At 38.5% G+C, this 21529-nt stretch overlaps 1 protein-coding gene and 1 pseudogene across 2 annotated transcripts in view; both read left to right on the forward strand.

The window, feature by feature from the left end:
• Positions 1-21529, forward strand: part of ASB4 (ankyrin repeat and SOCS box containing 4) — a 118518-nt gene that overhangs the window by 86345 nt on the left and 10644 nt on the right. For both annotated transcript variants that reach the window (XM_059933882.1, XM_059933881.1), the window contains one exon: positions 12819-13309. In XM_059933882.1, the coding sequence (XP_059789865.1) occupies positions 12819-13309 (491 nt within the window). The remainder of the gene's footprint in view (positions 1-12818; positions 13310-21529) is intronic.
• LOC132372186 (leucine-rich repeat-containing protein 27-like) lies at positions 15158-20308 on the forward strand (annotated as a pseudogene).

The following is a 21529-nucleotide window of genomic DNA, read 5'->3' on the forward strand; positions in this document are numbered from 1 at the left end:
TGGTGACTGATGAAAAGGGGCAAGGGAATGAGAAAGGAGGAGGAATGGAAGGTGAATTTCTGACTTTCAGTTTGATTTGCTGGAGCCATAGCATTGCTATTTATTGAAATATAGCTTATATGAGTAACAGGAATAAGAAGGAAAAGAGTTTAGTTTAAGACATGGTAAGTTTTAGCGCTCAATGGACCTCCCACTGAATTTGTTCAGAATGCAGTTGTAGATATAGATCTGAAACTCAGGGGTCAGCCCAAGACTGGTCATATATTTTTTAGCAGCTTTATTGTGGTATAATTTGCTTACGTAAAATTTATCCATTTTAAAGTGTGCAATTCAGTGGCTTTTAGTATTTTCACAGAATTATGCAACCACCACCACAATTTTAGAACATTTCATCACCCAACAAGAAAACTGTACCTTAGCAATCACCCTCCATTTTCCTTTAACTCCCATTCCCCACCACCTCAGTCCTAGGCAACCACTAATTTACTTTCTGTTTCTATGAACTTGCCTATTCTAGACTTTTCATATAAATGGAATCATGCAATATGTGGTCTTCTATATCTGGCTTCTTTCACTTAGCATAGTGTTTTCAATGATTTTTGAAGTGATGAAATGAAGCAATGTATTAGTACTTTGTTTCTTTTTATTGCTGAATGACATTACATTGTATTTATATACCACATTTTGTTCATCCATTTACCAGTTGCTGGACGTGTGGATTGTTTCCATGTTTTTGTTATTATGAATAATGCTGCTATGAACAGTTACATACAAATGTTTGTGTGGACATATGTTTTCATTTCCTTTGAGTAAATACCCAGGAATGCAATTGCAGTGTCATGTGGTAACTCTGTGTTTAACTTTTTTTGAGGAACTGCCATACTGTTTTCCAAAGTGGCTGTACCATTTTACATTCCTACCATCAGTGTATGAGAATTCCCATTTCTCCACATCCTGACGAACACTTGGTACTATCTTTTTTGCTTGTTTCATTGACGTATAGTTGATATACAATATTATATGTTACAGGTGTATAATATAGTGAGTCACAGTTTATTAAAGTTATACTTCTTTTATAGTTATTATAAAATATTGGCTATATTCCCTATACTGTACAATATATCCTTGTGGCTTATTTTACACCTAATAGTTTGTACCTCTTACTCCCCTACTCTTATATTGCCCCTCCCCCTTATACTATCTGTTTTTTTGATCATAGCCTTCCTGGTGGGCATAAGGTGGTATCAAACTATGGTTTTGATTTGCATTTCCCTGATGGTTAATGACACTGAGCATCTTTTCATGTGGTTATTGACCATTTATATATCTTCTTTGTAGAGATGACTATTTATATACTTTGACCATTTTTAAATTGGGTTATTTCTCTTTTTATTATTGAGATGTAAGTCCATTATATATATGATTGTTGATATATGATTGTTCATATAATTTTGAGAGTCATCTGTTCATAAATAAAGTGAAAAGAGTAGTTGTGACTGCTCAAGGAAGTTACATACAGTAAGAAGTGCAGAAACTGAATGATACCCAGGTGAAACAACACAATTTAGGAACTGAGAAGAAGAGAAATCATAGAAATATAATGAAAGAATAGCCAGAGAGGGAGGAGAAAGCATCCCAGGGAGGTTGAAAAAATAGAATTTAAGAAGTGAGTTGTCAACACCATTGGATGCAGCAAAGGAGTGTGGTAAGATGAAGACTGAAAACTGTAGATAGGAATGATCAGTTGGAAGCCACTGGTGACCTTTGTCAGAGCAGTTCCAGTGTAGTGGTGGGGACAGAAGGCAGGTTGTGATGGACCGAGGGGATCATAGGTAGTAAGGAAGTGGGTGCAGGAAGCAGAGACCACACTTTCAAGAAGTCTGGCTAAAAAGAGATGAACAGAAATTGGAGGGTAGTTAAAAAGGAGAAAAGGATTGGGAGAAACTTAAGTATGCTTATAAGAGGAGGACAAAAAGTTGATGGAGAGGGAGCTGTTTGATATAGAGTAAAGAGATACTATTTGTGGAGCAACATTTGACTGTTGGGAAGATGATCAGTCGCAAAGATGGAGTTATTTGTCTTGAATTGGAGGAGAGACCCCTCTTCCCTAACGTGAAAGGGAGAAGGTAAACGTAGCTGTTGAATCAATCAGAACTGTTGTTTGTTTGTCTTACTGTTACTCACGGAAACTCAAGTCAGCAACGGTAGAAATAACTAGTGCTCATCAATATCTAGTTTTCTTCCCCTCCGGGCTCATGGAAGACTTTCTAGTCTAGTCCGCTTGCAGTTCAGCAGGATCATATATCCTTTCTGCCTAATGTAGTGTGAACAGAAGAAATGAGCCACTTCCAGGTTTAGGCAATGTAAAGCCCACATAGGATATTTAAAATCTGTTTCTCCCCATGATGTTGTGATACTGGAGGAAACCTCAGGTAGAGCTGGTGAAGCCAGAAGATCAAGGTAGTTTGGATTCTGAGAGGTCAAATAGAGGACATTGGTTCTGGAACAACGGTAGACAGTGTGAGAGTGAGAAATAAACTTTTATTGCATTCAGCCACTGAGATTTGAGTGTTGTTACAACACCATAATTTAGTCTATCCTGATTAAATCCTAGCCTAAGGAAAATTTAGAATATATTGGCAATCAAGAAAGAGTTGAAAAACTTCACTAAGGGAAGGATAGAGATGCAACTGGGCAACAAGAACCAGTATTTCAAACTGAGTTCAACAGGGTAGAGGTGTATGAACCTTCAACAGGGAAGCCACTGCAAGAAGGACCAACAAGATATTTGGTAACGGTAATGCAATCTGCCCCAGAAGATTTAGGAATTGTGAATGCAAATGTGTTGGATGCATCATCTGCAAAGGTATTGCAGGGTGATGTCAGGACAGAGATAAAATAAAGACTGAGCCAGATACCTATGTCTTTGGTGAAAATGGAAGAGTGACTGGGAATTTGTGAGATTGCAGGTGAAAAGGGATAAAGAGTAACTTCATTGGGTGACATAAACCTTAACCGATGAGGAGTTGTACACAAGACTGAGAGAGTAATGGTTCAGAAGCACCACTGTTGATCTAGAAGAAAGTAGTCCTCAACTCCAGACCTTGGAGAATGTGGGTATATAGGAATGGGGCCTTAGGGGAAATGGTGTTTCATTTAAGATTTCATTTAAGATAAGACTATGAAAGATACAGGAAAATATATTTGCCAAAGACAGTAGATTGGAAGGGCAAAATTGAAACTAGAACAAAGCAGGCTACTTTGGTGGCAGTTAATAACAAACTTGACACTGCACAAAATTGCATCCTTGACAAAGAAGCAGACTTGAGAAACAATCGCAGAACTTGCAGGAAAAAAAAGTCCTGAATATGAAAAAAGAAGTCTAATCTTTGAATAACAGATGTTTCTAAAGAATGCTTACTGTTAATCATAAGTGAGACAATATATGTAAAACTCCTAGTGAGTGCTTGAAAAATAGCAGGCATTATTCATATTTTCATAAAAGAACACTGAACAACTGTGATTTTACTGCACAAAAGCCTGTGCAAACCTTAGCATGATTTTGAACTGAGGCAGGTGAAGTTCAAGCTGATGGAGATGACGGAATTTCAGACAAAACAAGTAGCTACTGAGGATTCTAAATTTCTACCTAAAGTTAATAAACTGAAGAAAATTCCTTCTCAAATCCTTACTATTATAACCCATGATAATGTTTTCTCCATGTTTCCTTCTGTTCTCATGCATATTGCAGGCCACTATAATCAGTGAGACTAACTACTGTTCACCCTGTTTTAGCACTTTTTCTAAGAAAAGTGTAATTTTTAAAGGCAATGTTAAAAAGAATGCCATGAGTAATTTACCACTTTTTCACTCATGCATTTGAGGATTGGGGTTTAAAAAATTGTGAGGGGGGCTTTCTTATCAATGACTGTAACTTGATAGTTAGTGGGTGATGAAAATTTTAAGCAAAAAAATATTTTATAGCTTTCAATATATAAAGAAATGTTTCCTTTTTGAATATGACCAAAACTTAAAAACAGGATAAAGAAAAAATTTCCTGTATAAAAAACAGATAATTATGTGGAGATGAAATGGGTAGGTTTGGTTCCTAGTAAAATCAATTAAAAAAAAACTAAGCCTAGATATATCTTTAATAAGACATCAACTTTCAACAATAAAAATAGTAAAAGTATACAAATAGGTGAATAAATAAAAAGTAGGTTTCTTGTTTTACTAAGCATAATACCCTCCAGGTCCATTCATGTTTTCACAAATGGCAAGATTTCATTATTTTTTATGGCAGACTAGTATTCTATTGCGTGTCTGTGTGTGTGTGTGAGAGAGAGAGAAAGAGAGAGAGAGAGAGCGATGCTTAGTGAAATAAGTCAGACAGAGAAAGACAAATACTGTATGCTTTCACTTACATGTGGAATCTAAAAAACAAAACAAACAAATATAACAAAATAGAAACAGACTCACAGATACAGAGAACAAGCTTGTGGTTACCACAGGGGAGGGAGGGGAGAAGGGGTGAAATAGGTGAAGGGGATTAAGAGGTGCAAGCTAGCAGTTATAAAATAAATAAGTCACAGAGATGTAATGTTTACCAAAGGGAATATAGTCAATATTTTATAATAACTTTGTATGGTGTGTAATCTATGGAAATATCGAATCACTGTTGTACACCTGAAACTAATATAATATAGTAAGTCAATTATACCTCAATAAATAAAGGAAGGAAGGAAGGAAGGAAACTTAACACTATCACTAACAAAACAAACAAAAAGTAGATTGCTTATAAAGGAACAAAAAACTTGGTGGGCTCCCATTTCTCCATGATGTTCAGTATTAGAAAAAGGGTAGAATGAACTTATGGAATATTTTGGAGAAAATTACCCAAGAATATTATTTTTAATGTGTGATGACAATTAAAAATAGTATCCAATATTTGAGTTCTTAGAAAATATGCTAAAAGGTGCCCTGTCTAAAAAATTTACTAGACACATGACTATTAACTGGATCATGGGATGTATTCATAAAACAATGTTATTTTTGTTTTCCAGTGTCTTTTTAAATTATTCCGAGGATCTAGTTTCTCCCCTACTGTGGGAGGAAAACTCAGGCGGGTCTGTGTCTTCTCTGGTAACCCTTAGGTACAAAAAAGTTACATAGTCACTTTAAGTCTCACAAGTCAGTCTCAATTCAAAAGTTGAACATTCAGGGCTAATAATTCAAACTTTTTTTTTTTTTGGAGTATAATTGCTTTAAAATGTTGTGTTAGTTTCTGCTGTACAGTGAAGTCAATCAACTGCCTGTATACCTGTATCCCCTCCCTCTTGGACCTCCCTCCCCTGCCCCATCCCACCCATCTAGGTCATCACAGAGCACCAACCTAAGCTTCCTGTGCTTTATAGCAGGTTCCCACTAGCTATCTATTTTACACATGGTAGTGTATATATGTCAATCCTAATCTCCCAACTCATCCCACCCTCACTTTCCCCCTCCCTGTGTCCATATGTCCATTCTCTACGTCTACGTCTCTATTCCTGCCCTGCAAATAGGTTCATCTGTACCATTTTTCTAGATTCCACATATACGCATTAATATACGATATTTGTTTTTCTCTTTCTGGCTTACTTCACTCTGTATGACAGATGTAGGTCTATCCACATCTCTACAAATGACCCAATTTCGTTCCTTTTTTTGGCTGAGTAATAATTCCATTGTATATATGTACCGCGTCGTCTTTATCCATTCATCTGTCATTGGACATTTAGGTTGTTTCCATGTCCTGGCTATTGTAAATAGTGCTGCTATGAATATTGGAGCACATGTATCTTTTCAAATTAGTGTTTTCATTTTCTTTGGATATATACCCAGGAGTGGAATTACTGGATCATATGGTAGTTCTATTTTTACTTTTTTGAGGAACCTCCATACTGTTTTCCATAAAGTCTGAACCAATTTACATTCCCACCAATGGTGTTAATTATAGTTTCCTTGGATATCAGGTAAGATAAGTACACCTTCTTCATCATTCTTCTTTCCTTCTCATTCTTTTACTTTTTTTTTTACAAACTTGATTTGTTCTTTACTCTTTGAAAATTATGTAAAAAATGTTTGAATTTATAGGTTAATTCAGGAAGAATTGCCATCCTTATACTATTGAATCTTTCTATCCACAAACATAGCAGAACTTTCCATTTAAGTCCTTTGCCTTCAGTAAAGTTTTTATCATTTTCTGCACAAAGATCTTGTTTATATCCTAAAAAATAAATAAGGAAAACACAAACAATTCAATGAAAAATGGGCAGAGGCTATGAATAGGCAATTCATACAAGTGGAAATCTTGTTGCCCCTATAGACATATGAGAAAACACTACTGATAACCAGGGGAATGCAGATTAAATCAGAATACCATTTCATACCATCTAATTGGCAAACATTAAACAGTGCGACAATACAAAGTGTTGGAAATGATGCTGAACCTTTAAACTATACCGATGGACATTTGAATTAACACAACCACTGATGAGTATAATTTAATATAATTGAAAATGTTTGTATACTACTACCCACTAATTCGGTTTCTCTCTCTAAAGAAACTCCTGCATTATTTGAAAGGTATTTGTTATTATGAAAAAGCTAAAACAACTTAACTGTCTTTAGGAGAGGAATAGCTAAACTGTAGTTTAATTATGCAATGTAATTCTGTTTAGCAGTTGAAATGAAAAAATCAGCTCTCTGCTCAAAAACATAATGTGGCTGGTAAAAACAGGTTGCAAAAGTGAGTACAACTTACATGGTTTTTAAGAACACAAAATAATGATATATACGTTGCTTATGGATACATATGTGAATAATAAAAGAACAAAAATTTAAAGGGAATGACAAAGTCAACTTTAGAATAATAATTATTGCTGAGGAGAAAGAAAGGGAGGGAAGAAAAGAGAAATGGGCTGGTTTTTTTCTGTAAAATTTTATCTTGGAAAAAAGAAAACCAAAGAGAATATGTCAAAGATTAATATCTGTCAAATATGGGTACTCATATATAGATGTCTGTTATATTTTCTGAGATTTTCTATATTTTTAAATTCTTTCATAATTTGTAAAAAATCTTAGATTTAGTGCTGATATAATAACAGATATTTAGATGTAGTAACACAGTAGATTTCTAACCTAACTGCATTTTACATATAAACGCAAAATACTTTTGAATTGTAAATAAATATGGAAATTTCCAGAAATGCAACTATGCTACAAATCAAGGCAATACCAGACCAAGATTTATTTCCTCATTTTGGAATACCATTCATTACGGCAATGACATCTGTGGTATTTGAATTACAGTACAAAACACCTGTGTCAGTTCAGTGACGGAGCTGCTAGGAGTCTACATATGGGTTCAAGCAAATAAGCATTTCATTGTGTCATCTAGTATAGTCAATAACACATTAAAATTTACACTATATCATTGCAATTTATTTATATTATTTGTGGCAATCATAACTATGTAGTTAAAATTATTGGAAACTACTTTCATTCTGCGTTTACGTGTTAGCTAGGCATTGGGTTTATTTTTAAAAGATTATGTATGAAGGTAGATGATATTATTTCTCGACTTCATCGCGGAATAGGAAAGGCATGCCTGGAAGGGTTGAGAGCACTGGTCTGGCCTCGTCCTCCATCTCCCCACTGATCTCCCCACTTACACACAGGCTCTGTGAGAAATCAAGTTCATAGGACAGGGAGGGAGGCAGGGCGGGCTTAGGGATGAAGTAAAGATGTGGATTCCTTGAGCCTGGGAAGATGGAGAGGTGACAGTTTCTACAGAGACCTGCCCCCACCCTCACGTAGCTTTTGAGGTGACAGAACTGTGAGGGAATGTGGATACTTTGGAGAGGACGCCTCTGAGGGCCAACTCTTAGAATGTAGGGAGTAGCAAAGCCCAGCAGAGGGAGCCACATGATGCCTGATCTCGGATGATCAGCCAAGCCAACAAATGGGCACTTGGAAGCAGTTTAATTTTATTTGGGAAAAAAAGTAAGGAAATGTGAGGTCTCATAACTAGGATTCATGAAATTGATTCTATCTGTTAGAGGGTAATGAATGGATACTATCATACAGTATGGAAGAACAGAAAAAATTTAATGTTGACTGGCACTGTGTCCCTCCTGTGGCACTGTGTCCCTATATTCCTGGCTTCAGGAGTATCACAGTACCATTTCTGTGGCCAGCATCCACTCTTTCTGTGCAATTCTTATCCTATGTCCCCTTTTCATCATATTCTCAGTGCAACCGAATCTCTGTCTCCTTTGCCCACAGATTAAATCTGAAAAGTTCTTGTTCTTTATCAGGCAATGAAAATGAAAATTTTTCTCCATCTCATTTGCGACCATTTCAGACTAGTTCTGGAGTCCATCTTGCATAAATTAGAAGGTTCATGAAGGGCCTTCTCTCACTAAAATTTACTTTACCCCAGAAATAATTTACCCATCTTCCCTAAAATGAAAATTGCTACAAATTTTGTGGGGGCATAGTTTACAGAAATGTAAAGAAAACTTTTTAGAGAAACAGACCATGTTCCTACATGAAAAGACCCTATGCTATAGGAATATCAATTCTTCCTAAATCAGTAAGTACACCACAATAAGTTCCACATGAATTAAATGTTAAACATTTTTAAAAATCTATTAAAAATCCAATTATAATTAATCTGGATAGTTATGAAACCTCTGAGAGGAGTAGGACATTCTAATACCAAAAACAAAGGCAAAAACAAAAAAACAAAAGGAGAATTTGACCATATAAAGTTAACATTATTGTATTAAAGAAAAATCAAAATAAACTGGTTAAAAAATGTATACCAATTATGAGAGCATAGGCTTAAATATTATTTTAATGAATGACTCATATAAATGTAAACAAAGCAGAAAGGCTTCAAAGTATAAAAGGACAAAAATTTGGACAATAACTAAAGAAGAAATGCCACTAGTTAATAATTACAGACAAAGTGTTCAAATTCTAATAAACAGATCAATTCAAATAAAAAGAAAAAGAGAGACCATTTTTTACTTCCAAATAGCAAAAATATTTTTTAAATTGTGTAACTACATACTGGTGAGTAAAATAGCACTCATGCATCAATGAGAGATGTATATAAATATAGAGAGATATAGATAAATATAACTTTCCTCAATTATTCATAAAGACCCTTAAAACAGCTCAGATATTTCAGCTTAATGACTCTATTTTGGGGGAATTTATGCTAAGGAAATAATCCAAAGATTTACACACAAATGTATCGATTGTAGCGTTAGTCATAAGATCAAAACTTTGGGAAAAAATCTTCACATCCACCAGGAGGGTAAACTCACTCTATGGAATATTATGTTGTTATTTTTAAATGATATTTAAAATGATAATATAACAATATGGAAATGCTTTATAATAGTAAGTAAAAAGCAATATTTGTTTAATAAAAATATTGAAATATGTCTAACCTAATTGTTAATTAGGGAAATAAATATTCAAACAATGAGATATCACTATGCACCCATCTGACTGACTAAAATTAAATAGAATGAAAATACCAAATGTTGATAAGAACCCTCACACATGGCCTATGGGAGTGTAGACTGGTACAACACCTATTTGATACCATCTAATGACGCTGAAGATAAGCACACCCAATGACCCAGCAATTCCACTCATAGGTATAGAACCCCATGAACCCTGCCCATGAGCACCAGGGTACAAGAATGTACAAGAATACTCATGGCAGCAGTGTTTGGAATAGCCTGAAACTGTAAATGTCTATCACTAGTAGGATTACTTGTACTGTGAGATAGAACACAATAAAATGAACAAACAAGAGCTAAACATTGCAACATAGATCATTTTCACAAACATAGTGTTGAGTGAAAGAAGCAAGTCATGAAAGAATATGTGTTGATTATTCCATTTATATAAAGTTCGAAAATAAGTGAAACTAAACTATCTTGTTTAGAGGTATATACGAGGGTGGTAAAACTATAAAGAAATTCAAGGACATGATTATCATAAAAGTCAGAATAATATTACCTCCAGCAGGATGGTGGAGTTGTGAGGTGGAAGGATACATAGGACAGTAGAGGGCTTTTCCGGGTCAGGGAGTGTTTGATTTCTTGACCTGGGATGTGATTACATTGGTGATGGCTTTACAGTAGTTTTTAAACTGCACATATATATTTTTATATATTATGTAATGCATGTTATATATTATGGGTTGAGTTGTATCCCCTCCCTTCCCCCCAAAAGAAGATATGTTGAAGTCCTAATCCCCTGCAACTCAGCATGTGACCTTGTTTGGATATAGGGTTGTTGCAGATGTAATTAGTTAAGATGAGTAGAGCAGGATGGGCCCCTAATGCAGTATGATTGGTGTCATAAGAAGGCAGCCATGTGAAGACACAGAGACACAGAGAGAACCATGTGAAGATAGAGGCAGTCCTTGGAGTGATACATCTACAAGCCAAGGAACACCAAGGATTGATAGACATCACCAGAAGCTAGGAGGCAGGCATGAGACAGATTCTCCTTTAAAACCCTCAGAAGTAGCCACTCTCATCAACACTGTAATTTCACTTCCAGTCTCTAGAACTGTGAACAAATTTCTGTTGTTTGCGGTACTACTTTGCAGTACTTTGTTACGGCAGCTCTAGGAAACTAATACATTGCATTTTCACATTAAAAAAAATATTTTTTTAAGTTCCCAAGAACTTATGTTTATGGTCTCTAATTTCTTGAATGAATCACAAAATCTAAAATAGAAAAGTAGTCAAATCATCCTACTTTATGTAGTCCCTGGAAAAGTTACACTCAAAGACACAATTCAAATATAAAAATAAGGCTCTCCTATTCAGAAAAGGAAACTACGCAGTATATCTAGTTGTAGCAAGAGGTCAGGGATCCATTGTAAATGTCCAAGTACATTAAAAAATAAAGGACGTGCTTACTTCCAAGTTGGCCTATAAAATTTTCATCCTGACCCTTTGATTCCCTTTCTTACTGGAAATTCTCCAGCATCTGAAGTGACCCTGCATTAGCTTTTGGGAAGACATTCTTATTCATTCCATTTCACTCCAGAGCAAAGAAGGGCTGACCTGAAGGGAGATCTGACCCAGAACTTCTCCAGGGCGGAATACTGATGAACACAGATGGCAGATTGTTGTGAGGGACGATTTTTACTTATAATTCTGCTTCCTGAAAGTTAGGAGCAGAGATAGTCTCTGAGTTTACAGAGCAATGTGCTTTCAGAAACCTCACTGAGGGGTGGCTTTTTTATGACACCAAGTAAGCTTGTAGGAGTATTGCCTTTCTTAAATGTGTTCCATATGATCAGAGGATGCCATAAAAAAGGGCATAAAGGAGCAACACACAGAGAACAGATTTTTAAAATTAACAAAATGCAACATGATTTCTCTGTTACTTTCAAGTTTTCAAATAACCAAAGGGAGCGAAGTACAGAAAAAAATTTTTTAGAAAAATAATGACGTAGAATAGCACAGTGGTGAGAGATTTTGAAGCCAGGCTGTCTGCTTTCAAACCTCTGTTCTATTGCTTCTTAGCTTGGTATAGTTATTAGTCTAAAAACAAATTTCTTCATCTGTAAAATTAGGATAAAAATGCACCTCCTGCAAAGGGTTGCTAGGAAGATTCCATGAGACAATATGTGAAAAGCATTTAGCTCAGAATGTTGTACATGGCAAGTGCTTAATAAATATTAGTTGCTGGCATAATAATAATAATGATAATAATAAAAGTATTTCCAGATTTATACTTGAAGTAACTATAAAAATTTCCAGTAAAATTGATTACAGAATAGGCCCCCTGGGGTCACTTAGCTCACCCCAATTAAACTAGGCTGAGAAGGAAAATTTCAGCTTCTCAAGTTGACCATTCTAGTACTTAACTTCCCTATCAAAAAATAAAATTCACTCAGTTTCCTGGTCTGTTAGATAAGTGGGTTGGATTAAATAATTTCTAAGGAGATTTCCAAGCACTAATAATCTTTATTTCTAAACAGCATTTGTCAACCATAAATCGGACATGTTACATACAGTCTTTAATTGTCTTTCTTTTAATGAGTATTTTATTTTACTAGCTTCTATCCCTTTCCTTTCAAAATATAACCCTTAGTCTAGTTTGGTGGTCAAAGTGTTTTGTGTTTTTTGTTTTTGCCCCAGTTGTATTCCAAGGGAACCTCACAGACTTCGGCGGCTTAATATTGTCAGTGTTCAGTCAGAGGGCTGAGCAATTTCCATACCACTGAAGTTCCCTTGGACCAAACGTTTAGGTTTAGTTCCCTTGAAAGAAAAGAAAAAGATGATTTTGAAGAAATCTCATCAAGAAACTGAAGACTTTTAAAGCCACATGTATGAGCCTCAAAGATTGTGATATAACCTTCATTTTTAAGGATATTTGCTATTCTATTGATAAAAGCTATTTGGTTATCGGAATCACTTTGTATTTCCAAATCCACCTAGGGGTAGGAACTATATCACTCAGCTGACAGCGCTCCAGCCTCCCAGCCGAAATCCTTTGCTCTCAGGCCCACTCTCCCATCACCTCAGTACATTTGCTGGTTGTCCAGGAGGTGGCACTGTTGTTTCAAAGCAGTGGCTTCCATGGGGTCTAGAAATGGAACTTGGAAAAATGGGTGGTATACAGCGGGAGAGGTTGAAAGGGAAGCAGCGAGAAAAGGCCTGTTTAATGAACCTTGTGGAAAAATGACAAAATATGTTTAAATAATTGTCTTCCTCATTCTCCCTTTCTAGGGGCGAACGTGAACATGAAGACCAACAACCAGGATGAGGAGACGCCCTTGCACACGGCTGCCCACTTCGGCCTCCCGGAGCTGGTGGCCTTCTACGTGGAGCACGGGGCCCTAGTGGACAGTGTGAACGCCCACATGGAGACCCCCCTGGCCGTCGCAACCTACTGGGCCCTCCGCTTTAAAGAGCAGGAGTACAGCAGGGAGCACCACCTCATCTGCCGCATGCTGCTGGACTACGAGGCCGAGGTCAACGCCCGCGATGACGACTTTAAAACTCCGCTCCACAAGGCAGCCTGGAACTGTGACCACGTGCTCATGCACATGATGCTGGAAGCTGGCGCAGAAGCCAATCTCATGGATATTGGTGGCTGTGCTGCCATCCAGTATGTGCTGAAGGTCACCTCCGTGCGACCTGCCGCCCAGCCTGAGATCTGCTACCAGCTGCTGCTGAACCATGGGGCGGCTCGAATATACCCTCCACAATTCCATAAGGTGAGGCTGTGTCCCAGGGAGCCAAGTGGAGAACTGGGTCATCAGCGGGGTGATGGGGACTCGAAGGGTGGCTTGGTCTGAAATCTCCAAGTAACTCAAGCTTGTTTGAGGCTTGAGTCTTTGGGCTGCCTCTGATATCCTCAATCTGACATTCCATTTACACGTATAACCCTAGCTATCTCGTCCCAGTCCAAGTCTGTTTGAAATCTGGGGCTGAGAGCAAAGAAGGAGAGCAAGAGTAGTAGATAATTTTCCGTGTCTTGTGTGAACACCAGTGAACTGGTGGTGGCTTCCTGGGGGACTGAGTGAAAAAGATCAGAAGGCCACTTTACGTCTGCAGGAGAGGTGAATGGTGTGGACACAGGCACCCTCTTGCCGTCTCAAGCAGAATGTCTGCTCTAAAGATGATTGAGCCTGCTTTGGAATTAGTTTGTAGACATGAAAGGGCCACTCAGTTTTCTAGTTTAATGAAAGCTAATGTTTATTAAGAACTAATAATCATATTTATTATTATAATGAATTCTATTTATTAAGCACACTGTTATAAGCATTTTACACTTCTTAATTTAATTTATTTAATTCTGTAACAATCTGATAAGGTAAATAATATCATCATCCCTATTCTATAGAGGAGGAAACTGAGGCACAGAGTAGTTAAGTAATTTGTCTGATCTCACACAGAGGCAGTGCCAGTATTCAACCTTGGTTCATTTGGTGCTAGTGTTTAGCTTTATAGTATGACACTGCACAGCCTTTATTTTAAACAATATTGAATGATAATCTCTAATGGGCTAGCAGGGACCAGATATTACCAATACTGGCATGACTAAGACATGGTAACTATCCTCAGTTAGCTTAGGATCTAGTGAGAGAGACAAACACATAAAGAGATAACTTTAATATTCCATGGTAAATGACAAGGTGGAGGAATAAAGGGTTCTCTAGGCACATGGAAGAGAGAGAGTTTTGCATTAGGTTGATGACAGTCATTAATTTGGAACCAAAATGCATTTCACCTTAAATAAAGAAATCAAATGATAATTTACCTAGGATCTCACTCATTTAAAAAAATTAATTAACACACAGTAGAGGAGTTTTATGTATAAACCAGCTAACTAATGTAGGGTCACAGAAAACTAGTTGATAGAAGTTTTACTAAATTCACAGCCAAGTTCTACCTCCTACCTTGGTAAAATGTCAGAGACTTGTCTGAAGTCCTGCAGTGTGAAGTTTAGTTGAAAGAAAAGTTCCACTAAAGAATTTAAGGGGAATGCACTCAGAAAATTCCAGATAGACAACCCACAGAAAGTTCCAATGTAGACATGATGAGTTCAATGATTTATGTGATCTCAGTAAGGAATTTTCTCTTGGTTGTCAGTGTTTTAATGGAAGATTAAGTAATTTTTTTCCTTAAAATTTTATGAAATACTCATAATGTCCTGGAACTTTAATTTTATAGAAAATTTCAAAAGATTATGTTGATTAGGAATAGGATAATAAATAATAATGTTACAATAATGTCCTTTGTTGAGCTCTAAATAGGCTTTATACATATTATTTAATTTAATTTTATAATAACCTCTGAGGTAGGCGCTGGCATTATCCTCATTTAAAAGGTGATAGAATTCAGATATTTTCCTAAAGTCACACAGAGTAAGTGGTCAAGTTCATTCATTCATTTATTTAACAAGTATTCACTGAGCACGACTTTGTGCCAGGAACTCTTCTAGGAGTTGGAGATAGAGCAATGAAGCAAACAAAGGCCTTCATGGAAGATACTTTCTAGTGGGAGACAGGAAAAAAAACAAAACAACAAACTAATAAATATACTCTGATATGTTAGGCGCTATGGAGACAAGTAAAGCAAAGTAAAGATAATAATAGAATGTGGGCTTTCTTTGGTGTTTATGTCTGTGCTGTTTTATGAAGGCTGATTAGAGAAAATGAGGATGTGAAGGAGCAAGTCATGTGAATAGCCGGGGGTGGGCAGGGGTGGGGGGGGGAGCATTCTAGATATAAGAAAAACCAGGTACAAAGATCCTGAGGTAGGAGAGGACTAAACATGTCTGAGGAAGCCAGAGTGCCTGAAGTGGGGTGAGAAAGGAGGAGGAGAAGTCAGAGAAGCATAAAAGGGTGATTTGCAGACCATATAAATGACCCTGTAGACTGTGCTGATATTCTTGGTTTTTTATTGTGAATGAGAGAGTAAGTCACTGAAGGATTTTGAGTGAGGGAAAAAAAGTCTGATTTATGTTGCAGGAAGTACCTTTTGACCGCCTTTTGGAGAATAACTCTAGGGGGGAGAGGGGCAAAGGTAGTACAGTTATCTAGATAAGAGATAAGGGTGGCTTAGACCCACAGTGGAAGTGGGGAAAGTAGTGAGGAGTGGTGAGATTTGGGGCAAGCTCTGAAAAGGGAGTCCATAGGTTTCCTGATGGATTATTTGTGACCTGTGAGAAGAAGAGAGGAATCAAGGATAACTTCGAGGATTTCTGCCCAGGGAATAGAAGGAATAAAGGAGCCATTTCTTGAGAAAGTAACTGTGCAGGTGGAGCTGCTTTTGAAGAGAAGATCAGGGGTTCTGCTGTGCTTCAGATGCCTATGAGTCATCCAGGTGGAGATGTCAAGTAGGCAGTTTGATAGATAACCCTGGTGTTCAGGGAGAGGTCCTGGCCAGAGATACAAATTTAGGAGTCTTCATCGTGAATATCATGTATAAACCCATGAGGACAGATGAGGTCAACCAGAGCATGGGGGTAGAGAAAGAGAGGAGAAGTGGCCAGAGGACTGGGCTATGGGGCACTCCAACTAGAGTTTGGGTAGATGAAAAGGAATCAGTGAAGGAAACTGTAGAAAGTCCTTGAGCTAGGAGGAGAATCAAGATGGACTGTTTTCCTGGAATCCAAGATAGAACATGAGAAAGGAAGATATGGAATCAGCTGGGTTGAATATAGGTGGCATTTCAAATAAGATGAGGGGTAAGAAGTTGCCATTGGGCTAGACAACATGGATTTTATTGGGGACCTCAACAAGAGTTATTTTGGTGGATCACTGGTGAGAAAAGGTTAATTAAAGTGGATTCAAAGGAAAAAGGGATAAAAGGAAGTGAAAACAGTGAGGGGTTTGAGACATTTTCTTGTAATGCAAAAGTAGCTAGAAGGGAATGATGGCTGATATGTTTGTTGGCTGATGGGAGTGTTCTAGGAAGGGGAGAAAATTTGCTGCAGGGAATTATTGGAGCGCCATCTTGAAGATGGGATCTAGTGCACAAATGGAGGTGTTGGTCTTAGTAACACAGACAGTTCATCCATCATAGCAGGAGGGAAGGCAGCGCCTGTGTGCCCAGATGCAGGGATGTTGGTAGATATGTTAATAAGAGCTTATATAAGTACTCTTACAATTGCTTCTATTTTCTCAGTAAAGAATGAGAAGTGGTTGGAGAAGAGGTTTGAAGACTTAAGGGCAAAGGTGAAGGTGTGAGATGTTTACCTTGGGGAGCAAATGGACTTGGGAAATGTAATAGGATTGCTGGGTGGCTCAAGCCCATTAAAAGTTAATAGTCATATGTTTGATTCAGAATGTGGTCTGTCAGACTCCTGAACCTAAGCCCTTAGATTTAGCAGTTTCTGCTGTGTTTTATGATATTGCCCAGGAAATGTATTTAAACCTAAAGGATCACAACACAAGAAAAGACCTAAAGAGGTCATTTTGTTTAATTCTCAAGGCTCTAGGCAGAAATAGTGCTCTTGTTGTATTTGCAAATCTCTATGAAGGCAGATTCTACAGCACTCCCTTCCTTGGGTGTCTCTTTGATTTTGGAACACCGCCCCCTCCCACCCCTGAGTCCCTCCTGAGTCCCTCCCACTTCTTTTTCTTTTTGGTAAATATTCAAAACTAATCCTCTACTTCTTATTCCTGACCTGAAATAACTCATATGCATCCTATTAAATCCTTACATCTTTGTATCAGTTGGTACCTAAGGCTTCTCTTTTTTCCCAAACCAAATTTTATATTTCTCCCAAGTCCCAAGTTTTTAGCTGTTACTTGTTTTTGCCTCTGGATCTTGGTCAAGGTATGTCTGAAAAGGTCGAGAATTAGGACAACGCTTAACCCTTATATTTTCTCTATAAATTTTGAGGAAAGACTGCTACCTAAATGGCCTGAAAAAATATTCATGAAATCTACTGTTGAAGGTAGTTGTTTGACCTCAGTTGTTAATTCTCACCTTCCTTGCAATTTTCTCATTGATCAGTAGGCTTTGGAATTTTAAAATACTTTTTCATGCTAAGGTTGGATCCAAGGAATATTTTCTTACTTGAACTGTTATACATATTTCAGCCTTAGAAATAAAATCAAATGGTTATATTCTATGAAAAATCCAGCAACTTTTATTTAAAGTACAGTGATCCATAGCTTTTAGCTATGAATATCTACTGCTTAGTTTGCATCCATTTTCTGGATCATACACACTGGTATCTAGATTTGGCTAAAACAATAGATATTAACAATCTCTAGAGTGAGTATACAACCCAGCATTTTAAATTACATATGAAATGGTTCCTATTTAAAAATTTTACCTCTGCTTTATCACTCATAACTCATTCATTCTAGACTTGCCATGCTATGCATGTCAAGAATAAAGAAGCATGGAATTTGGAGGGGGGTGTCAAACAAATTTGGGTCCTGCCACTCACCTAAGAGTGTGATTTTGAATAAATTACTTGCTTCTTGAGCCTAGATTTCCTTCCCTGTGAAATGGATATACTCTTATGCCTTGGCAGTAATATGCAGACCAGGTCCTTCACTAGAAAGAAATTAATGTTACTCATAGCACACCACAAATATACTCAGAGCCCAGAGGATGGTGCCAAACATTTTCTTACTCTTTCTGGAGTCATTGTCAGTCCTCACAAAGTCTCTCCCTCAATTCCTCACCCCAGCCTTCATCCTGCATCTATAAATATCTCTTCCTTGGACTACCTCCCCCTTTTTTCTCTACCCACATCTCACTAGAGTGGTCATTCTTCATAGTGGGACTTCTAGAAGACAAACAATCGATCTCTTTCTAATACAGCTCACTTCATAATGCATAATTTTGCGTATATTTATGCTGTAAGGCTACCTTCCTTCCAGGGACGAGGATAAAGAGGGACAGAGGATATGGATAATAATATCCTTCTCCTAAGGTTGTTTTTTTTTTTTTTTTTTTTTGGCTGTGTTGGGTCTTCGTTTCTGTGCGAGGGCTTTCTCTAGTTGTGGCAAGCGGGGGCCACTCTTCATCGCGATGCGCGGGCCTCTCACCATCGCGGCCTCTCCCGTTGCGGAGCACAGGCTCCAGACGCGCAGGCTCAGTAGTTGTGGCTCACGGGCCTAGTTGCTCCGCGGCATGTGGGATCTTCCCAGACCAGGGCCTGAACCCGTGTCCCCTGCATTAGCAGGCAGACTCTCAACCACTGCGCCACCAGGGAAGCCCCTAAGGTTGTTTTGAGAATGGAACAAGATAATATTTAAGAAGTGTTGGGGCTTCCCTGGTGGCGCAGTGGTTGAGAATCCGCCTGCCAATGCAGGGGACACGGGTTCGAGCCCTGGTCTGGGAAGATCCCACATGCTGCGGAGCGGCTAGGCCTGTGCGCCACAACTGCTGAGCCTGCGCGTCTGGAGCTCGCGAGCCACAGCTACTGAGGCCTGTGCACCTGGAGCCCGTGCTCCGCAATGAGAGAGGCCACCGCAATGAGAAACCCAGGCACCACAACGGAGAGTAGCCCCCGCTCGCCACAACTGGAGAGGGCCCGTGCGCAGCGGCGAGGACCCAACGCAGCCAAAAATAAAATAAATATATTAAAAAAAAAAAAAAAAAAGAAGTGTTTACCATGATTTCCCTGGCTGTCCAGTGGTTAAGACTTCACTTTCCAATGCAGGGGGTGCGGATTCAGTCCCTTGTCGGGGAGCTAAGATCCCACATGCCTCACGGCCAAAAAACCAAAACATAAAACAGAAGCAATATTGTAACAAATTCAATAAAGATTTTAAAAATGGTCCACATCAAAAAATTCTTAAAAAAAAAAGGAAGTGTTTATCGTTTCTGGTCATGGCAACCTTTAAACAAAAGATGACTATAACTGTTATCATTACATATCTGTTGAGCAGTAGAATCCGTGCTCCTGGGCCTGGTTTACCCACAGGGGCCTTTCCAACCAGGAGAGACAATGTGTGAGAATGCCCAGAGATTAAATGTTGAGTTTTACTCTGAAACCCCCTGGTGGTTGACTGTGGATGAAACAGGTCTCTGCAAAAGTAAGTAAAAGACCCTCTCCCCATTCCCCTGTAAGAGCCACTTTAGGGTTTGGGCTGCTGCTGCCCTCCCCAGGAGCGTGGTGCTGGCGGGGTGGAGCCACAGGTGACTCCGGACTGTGGAGGGTGAGCCTGGTCCCCGAGGATTGCTTCCTCCTGGCTCACAGGTGAAGGGAAGTGGCTCCTACAAGGTTCCGCATGGGGCTGCTGATCTGGAGAGCAGCAGTGGTCAAGCTAGGAGCACACCTGCCTCCCCTTCCGAAGACGTTCCCAAGGGTGTTCATCGTTTCTTCCTCATCAATTTTAGAGTCAAAGTGGTCTTCACCAGTCAGGAAGGATCTTTAAAGTTCCCAACCTCAAACAATTGCTTCTTCAAAGACATGCCCTCTGCCTGATTCCTAAAGATTTCTTTCACTTACTGCCAAACTTACTTGGCTAGACCTGTGGTATAATAGAATGAAAGCACTTCCTTCTGGGATTGGAGAGCACAAGCATTTGAAAACTTTACTTTTAGAAAGAAATCCTATCAAAATGTTATCTGTGGAGCTGGGGAATGTAACTACACTAAAAGCACTGAACTAGAGACATTGCCTTCTGGAACCCCTGCAGCTTATTGTGCAGAAAGGATTGGTAGCTATTCTGGCCTCCCTGTGGCTCTGGGCAGCAGAACATCCCTCCCCTGGAGATGCAACTTCTAGAGGTCTGTAGGACAATTATGATGAAAAACTGCATTGAAACTGAAGTTAGTGCTTTTTAAAGAAGTGCCAGACTAGGGGCAATAGGCCTTTAAATGGATTTTCTGTTCTCCTGCAAGAAGTCTTGCAAATGTGAGGAAGGTCACAGGTCCTGTTCACAAAGGCAGTTCTCTGAGAGATAACAGAGGAGGGGTAGGAACAGGGGCTTAGTAACCATGGATATGAATTCTAGCTTGGCCATTTACTTGCTGTGTGATTTTGAAGTCCCTTAATCTCTCAGATCCAAGAGGAAATGAAGAGAAAAATATCAACTTTTCAGGATTGTCTGAGGAGTGAGTAAGACATGTAAATCATTGAGACTAGCAGGTGCTCAACAAAATCATTTCCTTTCCTCCTCCTCCCAAAATGTACTCTTGGTCCATTGTAGGAGTCTTTCCTACCAGCCTTACTTTGGTGGCTCTACTCGCCTGTAGAATAGTATACAATTATGTGTTCCAGGGAACTCTCTCTCCACGGTTACCATCTTCTTATTCAGTTCTGTTTTGCTCTTCTGAGTTCCTCTAGGTTGGCTGTATGCTAAAGAGATTTAGGATTCAGTTGGCTACTGGTGGATGGTTGGTACTTTAAACATTTTTGTTGCTACCCAACTATATAACAGAACTGGCCCCCTTCCAAAGGAAAACTAAAGAAAAACTATTCAATTTACTATGCAGATGCTATAAAGTGATTTAGAACAACTACTTCACAACCCGACTTTCCAAAGAGAAAGTCATCTTTACGCAAGTAAATGACTGACTCATTTATCCAGAAGATAAAGTGATTTGTTCTCTTGTGGATGGGAAATTCAGTTCCCTTATTTACAAGGAACAAGGTCAAAGCTGAAGATGCTGTCTTCCAAATACAAAGCAAATTTGTAGAGGGTGTATTTCACTGAAAGCTGATGTATAAATTACATAAGGGAAAAAAAAGAATTATAGGGTCTGCAATTGCTTTCCAAGGTACAAAAGGACATTTGATTTTTTTTCTCTCAGCATAATTCAGAAGGAAGTGACACCCCAGGGAGCCAAGATTGGGTTTTCTTGTAGGGCAAGAAAGACATTTTTCTAGGGGAGGGAAAGGTATGTGAAAGTTTGGGGGAGGTAACGATGATTTCTGCCGTTGAACAGTTCTGTATATGAAGCCCAGGGTATAAGCAGTCTCTTTGATCATTAAGTACCTTTCTGCACACAAATAT

This window comes from Balaenoptera ricei, chromosome 9, assembly GCF_028023285.1.
Source record: "Balaenoptera ricei isolate mBalRic1 chromosome 9, mBalRic1.hap2, whole genome shotgun sequence".
In the NCBI taxonomy this organism is placed as follows: Eukaryota; Metazoa; Chordata; class Mammalia; order Artiodactyla; family Balaenopteridae; genus Balaenoptera; species Balaenoptera ricei.